Below are 13,884 nucleotides of genomic sequence, written 5' to 3' on the forward strand. Positions count from 1 at the left end.
TGTCTGTGTGTGGTAAACATGTCAAACTGCGGCATTGGTATCTCAGTGGGCTAGCACTATAAAATCAACGACATTCCGGACTAGTACAAGCAGCCACACACACACACACACACACACACACACACACACGTGCATGGACGACGCTATATAAGTGTACTAATCTTGGACGCGACGTTAAACCCAATATCACCCCACCTCTCCTTAAGTAATACACAGTAATTTTAGCTATTTAGCCGTTGTCAAGCAATTACTCTTGCCTACACAGTAATATTAGCTTTTTAGCTGTTGGACGGAATTAGTAACTCTTGCCTACACAGTAATACTAGACTTTTTAGCTATTACGCTTAGTAGTAGCTCTTGCCTGCACAGTAATATTGGCTATTTAGCTGTGGCCATTACAAAGTTAAGAAAGGTCATCGTTCAAAGAAGTCGCTGTTTGCCGTCTGGGAGAGCTGGGTTCCATTCTGAACAGACTCGCGGCGGATCTGACAGACATCTGGTGGATGTGCTCCACCCTGCTGACACAGAACACGGTCCTCAGGCGCTTCCTGAACACTGGGATCTTGGTGGCGTAGATGATGGGGTTTAGGACGCTGTTGAGGACGCCGAGACCAAGGAGGTACGTAAAGACGACGTTTGGGGACGTCGGGAGAGACGCCCGGATGTTGGTGAGCAGCACCAGCAGCGTGAACAGACCTGGAATAATACATAAGATGGCAAGCTAATACCCAGATATCACATGCGAATGTGTGTGCAAAATAAAGTTTGATGGTGGCTAAAAATAAAAAAAAGAAATGGTTTGCAGTGTTTCGGCGACTCTTTTCAGCCTGGTAACGTCTTGATAACGTTTGTATTTTTTGGATCAAATCCACTTTTCAAGTGTATACTTTCTTTTGCCGGTCAGTTAATTATGTCTTCCAGGGGTGTGTGACAAGGATACTTTCTTTGGCCGACAGGATCTGCATTATTTAAGAACGAGCCAAAACTTTAGACATCGTCTCGAAAGTTATCATGTGTGTTCAACAACAAGAGTGAGTGAGAGAGTTGGGTTTAACGCCGCTTTGAAAAGTTATATCACGGCGTGTCAGTTTGATGTGGGAGGAAGGCCCAAAGTGATGCAAGTCTTAGAGTGAGTAAGTGATTGAGTGAGTGGGGTTTTACGCCGCTTTTAGCAATATGCCAGCAATATCACGACGGGGAACACCAGAAATGGGCTTCACACATTGTACCCATGTTGCAAGTTTTTACCATCTTCCCGAGGCAAGGGAGTAGATTAACTATAGAAGTGGAAACTGAACTTTTTTTAAATACAGCAATGGTACAGTACGGAGACATAGCCTTGGCAAGGACTCCGTCACACAAATGGGGTGTAACATCGAGTCCAAGATTATTGCACTTACATAGCGACGTGTGTGTATGGCTGCTTGGACTAGTCCGGACTTATGCCGATTAATAGTGCTAGCCCACTGAGATACCATGCCGCAGTTTAACATGAATACCCCACTCAGACACAGCATACTGACTCCGAGCCGACCAGTTCTTGTTTTTGCCCCTGAACAAAATTCAACAACAAACATTGTTGTAGCCATGGCAAGCTTGGCCTATCAACAAGACTATAGACTGGGCCGGGGCGCGCTGGGGCAAAGCGTGCTGTAAGTCAAAAGCATGCAGTGTGACAATTAGTGGAAGTTAGACTGAGAGTAAGCTTACTTAACGTTACAGAGCTATGGAATGAATGTTTAAGGTATAAAATACTAAGGTATAAAACATAACTAATATTATAACTAATAATATATTCTTATGATGTAAATATCGTAATAAACTAATCAGTTAAAATGGTAACAAGGCCACATAACCTTACTACTTACTAAAAAATCTTAATTAAAAATTATGTACATAAATGAACCTGCCACACAAGTACCATCTTTTAACGTCTTTTGGTATGATGCGGCCGGGGATCGAACCCCGGACCTTCCGCTCTCCGCGCGAATGCACTACCACTAGACCACGGAGGCGGTCTATCCATGTGTATCATTGTTACATGTAAACAAATACAAAAAACAAAATCAGTGCTATGTCAGAATGTTTTTCTACAGAATGATAATTAATACCCATGTTATCGAATATAGAGTTACCCCTGTTAAATATCTTGTCGTGATAGTGGTATAATACTGCTGGAGTGAGTGAGTATGGTTTTACGCCGCTTTTAGCAATATTCCAGCAATATCAACGTGGAGGACACCAGAAATGGGCTTCATTCATTTTACCCATTCAATCAAAGTCCCAGACACCCCCCTCACACACACACACACGAATATCAAATGGAAGGTCTCTAAATCTCCGAAAGAGCTAAGCTTGCGGCGCGTACCTAGAGTGGAACCAGTTTATCGCTTTAACCATCATGTGCCCCTACAGCCCCGCGTTACATCGGAGTTTTATAATCTACATACATACACCAGAGGAAGTATATTGCTAAAACAAGCTGTCATGTCACAGTGTCATCAAAATATTATGTTTAGAAATCCTTTTATCTCAAAGTTAATTCTATCTTGAAGCATTAGGCCCTACATATCATCAAAGCCAAACTGAGATCTGTTTTCTATCAACCTTGTTTAAGGGGGCACGGTCAACTCGTTCATCTCGTAAAATCTCGTACATTCCGCTGTAGAAACATGTAGCGACTTTATCATTACGTGTTCACATGGCAATATATAGGTGTGGCAATTGGAGCTACCTATTGACCGTCAACGGAATTTTCTGCATGGTAAGTCGAAAACAGGGTCAGCTATTGACGTGAATGCAACTGACGTCACATAAAACATTAATCTTGACGTCATGACGTCCGTACAGACCGGCCAACCAACTTGTTTCTTAATGACAGCGACTTGCCAATTATCTACCGAAGAATGATAAATTATTATTATGATGACGGTGACTGGCCATCGGAAAGCTGGATTCTCTACCGAGGAAGGATAAATTATTGTTTTAAGAACGGTGACTGGCCAATCCGAAAGCTAGATTCTCAACCGTAGAACGATATATATCATTTTTATGAGGGTGATTGGCCTACGACAAAGCTGGGTTCTCTACGGAGGGATGATAATCCAGCACCATAACGGTCATCTTCACGAGGCAAGGGAGTTAACTGACTATAAAAGTCCAGTTACCTCCCTTGCCGAACTTGGCTGGAATTGCTGGGCTCGATCGTAGCACCACCAGTGACTATTACGAGTTATGTCCCTTATATTTCCCTCCTATTGACCAATCAGATTCCACATCTCTTATCAAATTTGCTTCACATAAAATGGCGGCGCCCACTCAAGACGTTCTGATAAATAATCAAGATCTATATTGAAATAAAACGGGTCTTACATCGTGAAGTGCATGGAATCACGTGAGCACCTTGATTACAAACATGAAAAGATATGCAAAATATCTGTTGAGGCCGAGTTGTCGGTGCACATGCTTTGCAAATCCTGCAAGCGACCGAATTCTGTATGGCAGTTTATGAACTGGATGACGACTTCGTTGCGCGATTTTGACTGGACTATGCATAGACTCGTTAGTCCAGCCAAAATATAACTCCATAATACCAGCCTAGTTCGGGAAGATGCATAAAGGCAGGGGACACAAACAATGTATTCCGTAACAACGAGGCAACCCTACCTTCTCTCAATAACACAATACCTAGATTGGAAATTGGCTCCAGATGAGGATTAAAGTACCCCTTGTTGCGGCCGGGTAGCCTAGTGGTTAAAGCGTTCGCTCGTCACGCCGAAGACCCGGGTTCGATTCCCGACATAGGTACAATGTGTGAAGCCCATTTCTGGTGTCCCCCGCCGTGATATTGATGGAATATTGCTAAAAGCGGCGTTAAACCATAATCACTCACTAAAGTACCCCTGATAGCCTGATAACCTGCTGCGCTTTTCCAACTCACCAACAGGCATCCAACAGATGAAGTAGGCTCCGACAATAATGAACGCCGTCTTCACCGATCTCCACGTCTTGAGAATGTTTCTGCCCCTAACGTTCGGTCCCTGGAGTGACGTAATCTCCCGAGTGTGTTCACGTGCAATAATAACTAGTTTGACGTAAGCGTAGATTATGACGACAAAGGGAACGGCAAACAATGAGATCAGGAACAGCTGGTACGATGACGTCATAATCCCGAAGACGCTGCACACTTTGGAAATGTCCATCGAACTCCACCCAAAGAAAGGGAGAGAACCGACAATGATTGATAAACTCCACAGCATTCCCTCAATGACCTTCACTTTTACGAATGACACGTGACGTAAGTACGCAAAGGGGCAGGTGATCTTGACGTAGCGATCTAACGTTAACGTTGTAAGATTCAGAACAGAAGCTAGATTGACGGCGGCGAAGAACCCAACTCGCACCACACACTCGATGTAGTTCTTGAACTGGAGAACGTTGTACACGGTGTCGTAAAGGACAAATATCCCGGTCAAGGCGTCCGCCGCGGCGAGGTTGGTAATGAAGTAGTTGGAGGGGTCGTCCATGTCGGGGCAGCTCCGTAACGTCACCAAGGCCATGACGTTAATGACGACAATGAACACAGCGGCTATAGCGATGCAGATGTTGATGGCGAGATCCTCAGAGGTTACACAGTGGGAATTGAATGTTTCAAACAAATACGAACCATTCCCACACATAATGACTTTCTGATACCTATAAACATCCGATGTTGCTTTAATTCATCGTTGATAGGTGATCACATCTGAACGATCTTCCAGCTCACTGAGACTCATATATGTGTTTATGAGCCATGCTTCTTTAAAGACAAAGTTTCATTCAGATACCTGGAACAGATTTACATGGAATGGACAGGATCTTCTTGAACCTCCACGAAGCCTCTGAAACATTCAATAAATCTGGTGTCGTGTTTTGTACGTCTGCATCCACTCCCCCGTCACCACGAGTGTTCTGTAATCCAACACGACCTGGGTCCAGAGAAGCTCCATTAAGCCCGATTAGAGTGTATATGCATGCCTGCCTCGTCAGGTCACGATATGTTGGTGATGGCCAAACGCTTTGCTTCACGATAGTGTAGTTATGTGTTATAATTTCCTATCATGTCATATCCAGGCATCGGGTCAAAACTTTGGTGTCACGAAGACATTTTAGGCTAGCCATTTGTCGTCTGCCAGCATAGTCTAGTTCTGAAAGGTTGCGATCTCAGACGTGAGACACATACGTCTATATACAGCAGGTCAATGTCAACGAGGTCGATCCTGGGCATGTGCTGAAATCCCAATCTCAAACAGCCGGAAACAGACCTCCGTGAGAATAAAATGTAGTATATTCCAAGAAACGAATGTTTCTCTGCAAATGACATGTCAACCCAGATGTAACATAGTGCTTATCTCCGAAGAGTTCATCCGTCTGGGAAGTGTGTTGTCTCTCTGAGGGGAAGCATCCATTAATCACTTAACGTATGGTAGTGCAAGTAATGTGAAGTGAGGTGAGGTGAGGTGAAATTGGGTTTAACGTCGCGTCCACGATTATTGCACTTTTATAGCGATGTGCATGCACGTATGAGTGCGTGCGTGCGTGCGTGCGTGCGTGCGTGCGTGAAGCGTGGCGTGGCTGCTTGTACTAGTCCGGACTGATGCCGATTTATAGTGCTAGCCCACTGAGATACCATGCCGTAGTTTAACATGAATACCTCACTAAGACACAGTATACTGACTCTGAGCCGACCAGTCCTTGTTTTAGCCCCTTAATGCCGAACGCCAGACAGGGTAACAACAAGTAACGTTCTACTTGAAAGACTGTTGAACAGCGATAATCCACACACACACACAAACACACACACACACACACACACACACACACGCACGCACGCACGCACGCAGGCACGCACGCACGCACGCACACAAACACTAGCCTTAAATTGGCGTTATTCCATTACATTTGTGACACTGGGCTTGACAAAACATTACATTCCTTTCGCCCACATAAGTTCCCTTAATCACCCATATTGTTTAGCGAAAAGACGCAGACAGTACTAATGGCGTCTGGAAATTTACATATCAAAAGAACGTTACGTCATACATCATGCGTGTGCAGAACTCCGCGTGTGCATCTGAATTGATGAACTGCGGTGATCAACGAAATGGAACTTCCGGAAAGTGGAACACCCCTTCTGTGTCTGTTGGGGACTATATCAAACGGCAAATGGCGGTTGTGAGTGAGTGATTTGGGTTTAACTCCGCTTTGGACAGTATCTGAGCTGCACCTCGTGTCAAGCTGACCTGGGAAGAGGCCCCAAAGGATGCAGGTTGTGAAACTGTAAAGGAGCCAGGACGAGTTCTATTTGTTGTTTAATACTGATCAACATTCCAGCTGTATGACGGCTGTCTCTATATAATCGAGTCGCGACCAGCCCACGACCAGCTGATCCTGGCACAGCCAAGGGGCACAACTCAGAGCTTATGTCGGTATCATGTATTCGGTCATATTTTCATAGTTTAAGCTGGCACTTTTCTGGTAGCCACTTCCACAGAGTGGTCTTGGGGGCTACAGGCATTGTCAGTGTATGTTGAAGCAGATCGCTTGTACATACGAGTGGGTCCGGGTGGGATTTGCATGCAGATTGAATGTTTGGTTGCTGGATAAGTCGTGAAATTGGTCGTTAAATAAGTCGCAAGATTGCTGTTCGATACGTCGTGAGATTGTTTGCTGTATAAGCCGTGAGATTGTTTGTTAAGACAAGCCGTGAGACTGGTTCCTGAGACAAGACACGAAATTGGTTTCTGAGACAAGTCGTGAGCTTGGTTGAGACAAGATGTGAGATCGGTTGCTGAGACAAGTCTTGAGCTTGGTTGAGACAAGATGTGAGATCGGTTGCTGAGAAAAGTCTTGAGCTTGGTTGAGACAAGTCGTGAGACCGGTTGCTGAGACAAGTCGTGAGCTTGGTTGAGTCAAGTCTTGAAATTGGGCGCTGAGACAAAGCGTGAGCTTGGTTGAGACAAGATGTGAGATCGGTTGCTGAGACAAGTCTTGAGCTTGGTTGAGACAAGATGTGAGATCGGTTGCTGAGACAAGTCGTGAGCTTGGTTGAGACAAGATGTGAGATCGGTTGCTGAGACAAGTCGTGAGCTTGGTTGAGTCAAGTCGTGAAATTGGGTGCTGAGACAAAGCGTGAGCTTGGTTGAGACAAGATGTGAGATCGGTTGCTGAGAAAAGTCTTGAGCTTGGTTGAGACAAGATATGAGATCGGTTGCTGAGACAAGTCGTGAGCTTGGTTGAGACAAGATGTGAGATTGGTTGTTGAGACAAGTCGTGAGCTTGGTTGAGACAAGATGCGAGATCGGTTGCTGAGACAAGTCTTGAGCTTGGTTGAGACAAGATGTGAGATCGGTTGCTGAGACAAGTCGTGAGCTTGGTTGAGACAAGATGTGAGATTGGTTGTTGAGACAAGTCTTGAGCTTGGTTGAGACAAGATATGAGACCGGTTTCTGAGACAAGTCTTGAGCTTGGTTGAGACAAGATGTGAGACAGGTTGCTGAGACAAGTCTTGAGCTTGGTTGAGACAAGATATGAGATCGGTTGCTGAGACAAGTTTTGAGCTTGGTTGAGACAAGATGTGAGATCGGTTGCTGAGACAAGTCTTGAGCTTGGTTGAGACAAGATGTGAGATCGGTTGCTGAGACAAGTCGTGAGCTTGGTTGAGACAAGATGTGAGATCGGTTGCTGAGACAAGTCGTGAAATTGGGTGCTGAGACAAAGCGTGAGCTTGGTTGAGACAAGATGTGAGATCGGTTGCTGAGAAAAGTCTTGAGCTTGGTTGAGACAAGATGTGAGATCGGTTGCTGAGACAAGTCGTGAGCTTGGTTGAGACAAGATGTGAGATTGGTTGTTGAGACAAGTCGTGAGCTTGGTTGAGACAAGATGCGAGATCGGTTGCTGAGACAAGTCTTGAGCTTGGTTGAGACAAGATGTGAGATCGGTTGATGAGACAAGTCGTGAGCTTGGTTGAGACAAGATGTGAGATTGGTTGTTGAGACAAGTCTTGAGCTTGGTTGAGACAAGATATGAGACCGGTTTCTGAGACAAGTCTTGAGCTTGGTTGAGACAAGATGTGAGACAGGTTGCTGAGACAAGTCTTGAGCTTGGTTGAGACAAGATATGAGATCGGTTGCTGAGACAAGTTTTGAGCTTGGTTGAGACAAGATGTGAGATCGGTTGCTGAGACAAGTCTTGAGCTTGGTTGAGACAAGATGTGAGATCGGTTGCTGAGACAAGTCGTGAGCTTGGTTGAAACAAGATGTGAGATCGGTTGCTGAGACAAGTCGTGAAATTGGGTGCTGAGACAAAGCGTGAGCTTGGTTGAGACAAGATGTGAGATCGGTTGCTGAGACAAGTCTTGAGCTTGGTTGAGACAAGATGTGAGATCGGTTGCTGAGACAAGTCTTGAGCTTCGTTGAGACAAGATGTGAGACAGGTTGCTGAGACAAGTCTTGAGCTTGGTTGAGACAAGATATGAGATCGGTTGCTGAGACAAGTCTTGAGCTTGGTTGAGACAAGACGTGAGATTGGTTGCTGAGACAAGTCTTGAGCTTGGTTGAGACAAGATGTGAGATCGGTTGCTGAGACAAGTCGTGAGATTGGTTGCTAAGACAAGTCGTGGGATTGTTTCTAAGACAAGTCGTATCTTCAGGAGGGGCCTGTCTGGACTATCAAAACACTCCTTATTTTGATTCAGCCAAACAACGAAAAACATATAACTACTTTCTTTTATTCCTGAACAGTGGATGAGAAAAAAACAACAGATTTGAGTTTAATTGCTTTGAAACCATCTCGGGACATTCTCACGCACGTTCGTGCAGATAGGGCAGTGGGTTCATTAATGAGTGTTTATGTAACTCCCACTTCCATGTAACAGTGAGACGGAAACAAAAACCCCAGTCTGTGCACAGCTGCCCACAACACGTTATGATAACGGATGTTATAGGATCATTTGAACGTGTGTGATATATATGGCTATATCAGAGTAACCTTGTATTCGAGCACGAATAGTTTGTGAGGTTGTGGATATTGTTTTAAGCAGTGTTAGCAATATGCAAGCTTAGGGTACGCGGATGAAACCAAGAACAGGCACTACTAAAGGTTTGCTAAGGATCACCACATTAAAAGGTGGTGACCAACAACCTGCTAGATCACCCGTCAAAATGATTTGGTTGGTTTGTTGTTTAACGCCGCATTCGGGGGGCACGGGTGGCCCAGTCGTCTAAGGCGCCGCGATTCGCTGTGCAGAGTTGCGTCCCTTGGGCACGCCAGAAACCTATGATTGTGGGTTCGAATCCCGGTTCGCCCCGATTATGTTTCTAGGTTTGTCAGCACCATACCCGTGCTCGTGGGTTTCACCGAAGTGGTAAACGTCTGAGACCTGCATCACTTCGGGCTTTCCTCCCACTTTAAGCTGACACGCCGTGATATAACTGGAATACTGTTAAAAGCGGCGTTAAACCCAACTCACTCAGTCACTCACTAACGCCGCACTCAGCAATATTCCAGCTATATGGCGGCGGTCTGTAAATAATCGAGTCTTGACCAGACAATCCCATGATTGATATCGTGAGCATCAATCCACGCAATTCGGATCGATGACATGCATCAACCAAGTCAGCGAGCCTGACCACTCGATCCCGTTAGTCGCCTCTTACGACAAGCAAAGTCGCCTTTTACAGCAAGCATGGGTTGCTGAAGACCTATTCTACCCCGGATTTTCACGTGTCCGTCAAAATGAGAGTATCTGACCAAACCTAATGAGAGTATCTGACCAAACCTAAAACGTAAAAAATCACAAAAACAAATTCATTGTCCAAAAGACCCAACCTCTCAGTAGCGGCTATGTGATCAACGTGATGCGATCACAGACTGGCATCATCGTCTCATGCTGCCTAAAAGTGTCTGGATGGTTGCCATGGGAAGACTGTTCCACTCTTCAGGAAGAACATTGCCGAGTTCCTGTAGAGTTGCCGGAAGGACCGGGCGTCGTGAGAGGGCGATGTGCAGCTCGTTCCACATATGTTTCCGATAAGGTGGTCTGGCCACTTCATGCGGACAATGGTCTCCAGATCTGAGTAGCAACGCACCTGGTCTTGCGTTATCGTCATTGAGGATGAAGTCAGGTCCGATTACACCAGCACACAGTCTCACGTACACATCCAGAATGTCATCCCTGTAGCACACACCTGTCATCGTGCCCTGCTGTAGGACATGGAAATCGGTTCTTCCAGCTCTACTGATCCCACCCCACTGAGACCCTCCATGGCGGTCATGTTAGGTTACGTTGGAATCCTTTAATATTCGGGCACGACGATCTGGGAAGTCCAGACAGTATCTCGACTCACAAGTGTAAGGTACTGGAGCGCAGTCCTGGTCTGTCCAGTTGACGTTATCTTTAAGCCCAATCCAAACGTGCCTTCCTGTGATATCGGATCAGTGGGATGCGAATTCTTGCCCTCCGTGATCAGCCTCAAGGGGACGATTACATACTTTCTGAGTAGAAACGTCAACCCCCACTGGCGCTCCGCAGGTCATTTCTGAGTGTTGTGGCAGAATCTTCGGTCGTCAAACGACGTCTTTGATCCTGAGTTGGCATAAGTGCATTCATATGTTACAATCCTCAGTAGCAAATGTTGTTGTGCTCTCTAATAATAATGAACAACGATACTGTCACGACACTTCCAAAAACAGGTTTTCAAGCACCTCGTGCCCATAACGGCATGCCTCTGTGCGTTCATTATGAAATTGAGGTCCTTTAGGGGTTCCGCAATGTTTGTGTACTGGGACTTGATCCGCAAAAACTTTGAGAAGTGTATGATTCCCATTTGATCCTCGAAAGTGAGCACTTTGGCCACTGGTCCAAGACACCGAGTCAGTCTTTGACTTTTGTAGCGTGTATTTGTAAAGAGCTGTAGTTGATTGCAGTTCAAAATCAAACTTAAATTGGACAGAGAATCCCAGGGAGTCGAGAATGAAGGCACATTGATCCGGTATTCGGAGTCGGGTAATGCTAAGGCGCTTAGTAAAACTACAAAGAATTACGGATACTTCTTTAGATTGAATACATTTTGTATTTTGTCCAGTGGGACTTTCCGGTGAGAATTGGTCCCCACCAGCAAATGCTGGTCGGAAAAGGCGACCAATGATTATTTGATTTTGTGTTGTCTAACTCAGCCATATTCCAGCTATATAACAGCTGTCTGTAAATAATTTAGTCTGGACCAGACAATCCACTGATTGATATTGTGGGCAAGAATCTGCTTAAATGGGATACGCTGAAATGTATCAACCGAGTCACCGAGCCTGGATATGCAATCCTTTGATTTAAACACTCAGTTGAAAGCAAAATGTTTCATTTCCGTGAAATTTGAATACAATGTAGATGCTATGAAGTACCCAAACGAGAAAGGTGGACGCATTGAGCTCTAGCTGATGGTATATTGCTCGGGGGAAACTCACGATTGGAAAATCATCTCTCTTGTCGTACGCTTTCCCTTAGTCCTTTTGTCGAATACTTTCCGGGCGAACAGGTTCTTCTGTAACTTCAACACCGAAATGAAGGCATGGGTTGCCTAGTCGTCTAAAGCGCCGCAATTCACAGTGCCGTGTTGCAATCTCATTAAAATCTTTGATAGGCATTTAGAAGTTGGAGTACTAAGTAAGGACAAGAATCTATGGATGAACAACTTCTTTATTTCAATTAAGATCGACGTTTCGGTGTAGGTTCTAACACCGTTATCAACCAAGTGATATACAGGGTATGGTTGACAAGTTTATACAGTAGAGTAGATATCAGATGTAGTGATACCGGAGTGGAGGAGTCTGTTATGTACACACAAGGGTAGTAACGACAATCCATTCCAGTATAACTACAGCGAGAAGGAAAATCAGATTTTAATGAGATTGTCCCTTGGGCACGCCAGAAACCTATGATTGTGGGTTCGAATCCCGGTTCGCCCCGATTATGTTTCTAGGTTTGTCAGCACCATACCCGTGCTCGTGGGTTTCACCGAAGTGGTAAACGTCTGAGACCTGCATCACTTCGGGCTTTCCTCCCACATTAAGCTGACACGCCGTGACATAACTGGAATACTGTTGAAAGTGGCGTTTAACCTCCCCCGCTCCCCCGCTCACTCACGCATGTTTTGCTCCGAATTGATAAATATACAACTGTTAGGTATTTAGATCTTTTGTTCGTCAGCTGATAGAAATCAAACTTAGAGTTGTTCCCCCAAGATCAACATCCACAGAATGGCGTCTTACATCTCGTTTAAAGCAATATTCTAGCGGCGGTTTGGCAATAATCGAATCTGGACCAGAGAATCCAGTGAATGTCATCGCGAGCATCGATTGCTATATGCATGATAACATTCATCAACCAAGTCAGCTCGCCAGACCACCCGACCCCGTTAGTCGCCTCTCACGACAAGCATGGGTTGCGGAAGGCCAATTCTAACCCAAATTTTCACGGGGAAAAATAAATAGGTCTAATACAAAACACTCATATAGTAAGCTAGATGAAAATAAGTGTCATTACACAATTTCACTGTAAATCTTAGACGTAGATATGAAAATAGAGAAGTTAAAAGCTGTCAATTAGGGGAGAATTAACAATATTCCTAATAACAAGATGTTACTGATTAAAGTCTTATACAATCCAATAACTCTGATGTTAAAAGTTCAGTTGTCAAAGTGCTAAAACATTTTGTCGGATAGTTTTTGTATATCATATAAATCACGTAACTGTCGATTGTACAATGGACCATGCTGCCTTAAATACCGAATATGATGTCTGCCTGTCTGTCTGCCTGATCAAGAATTAGGTTTCATCGTTAAATAGTGAAAAGTGATTGCAGTTGTATCATTATTTTCACCAAAATATAGACTAGTGTGGAAATATAAATAAATTTAAACGTTTTTTTATTTCATTTTTCTGAGATTGGAATTATTGGTTTCGAATCCGTAAACCGAAATATACAAACAACTGTCGACTTAGTTTGGTCTTTATCAACACCCAACATGAGGTGAAATAGTCATATGTGAAAGCGACGTGCTGCTACGTCACAACACGCTGTCATTATTTATCATAATTCCCCATGGCAACAACTTATCTTTCTACACTTGTCCAAACATAGTATGTGCAAGTTTTAAATACACATGCGGGAAACAATACGGGTAGAAGCTGGCGGGATCCACGCCCACACTGGGCGTGACGTCACGTGCCTTCTCGCTTGTATCAAGTGACAGCGGTTATAGCATGTGATCAAATCACGGCCTACGTCCATGATATGCAAAGTACTGGATGGTCAAGTTAGCGACAATCAGCAACAGATAAAGAATATCAAGACATTCTCCGACACTCGTACGTGGCCTACATCGAGACATCTGTATCTGTATCACCTGTAATTATTTATATCAAAGGAACCGCCAGGTGAGTGAGAACTGTGTTGTATTTTCCGTCAGTTGTGTTATACTGGAAGTGTATGTCGGCCATTTGTGATGATGTTATGGATGAAATATGATATCGTTTATGATTAATAACGTTGAGATAGCATGCTTATGATGTCGATAAATTTACGCCCTCATTTTATTAATATGCTATTCACAATGTCAAAACCTGGAACGGCATATGGTACCTGAAATAAGATAATATAATAATTAATTTCGTGGTATTAAAGATCCTTCGATTATCTTCACTCAAAGTGGATGAGTGCTAGTGCTGAGAAGGGGGGGGGGGGGGGGGGGGGGGGGGGGTATAGATATAAAATGAAATTGCTTGTTTTATTAAACGTGTTCTGGTGTCTCTAAAAGGAACAATTAAGAACCGTATACATAAACAGGGAA

The 13,884-nt window shown here is 44.4% G+C and overlaps 1 protein-coding gene across 1 annotated transcript; it reads right to left on the bottom strand.

Annotated features, from left to right (window-relative positions):
- Positions 1–403: 403 nt before the first annotated feature.
- LOC139471521 (cannabinoid receptor 1-like) lies at positions 404–4,679 on the bottom strand. Its single transcript, XM_071253899.1, has 2 exons — positions 3,941–4,679; positions 404–696 (listed from the first exon to the last, which is right to left on the bottom strand). The coding sequence occupies exons 1-2, from the start codon at positions 4,677–4,679 to the stop codon at positions 404–406; spliced, it is 1,032 nt and encodes a 343-aa protein (XP_071110000.1).
- Positions 4,680–13,884: the final 9,205 nt, after the last annotated feature.

This window comes from Haliotis cracherodii, unplaced genomic scaffold (genome assembly GCF_022045235.1).
Source record: "Haliotis cracherodii isolate W230 unplaced genomic scaffold, xgHalCrac1.p SCAF_23, whole genome shotgun sequence".
NCBI lineage: Eukaryota > Metazoa > Mollusca > Gastropoda > Lepetellida > Haliotidae > Haliotis > Haliotis cracherodii.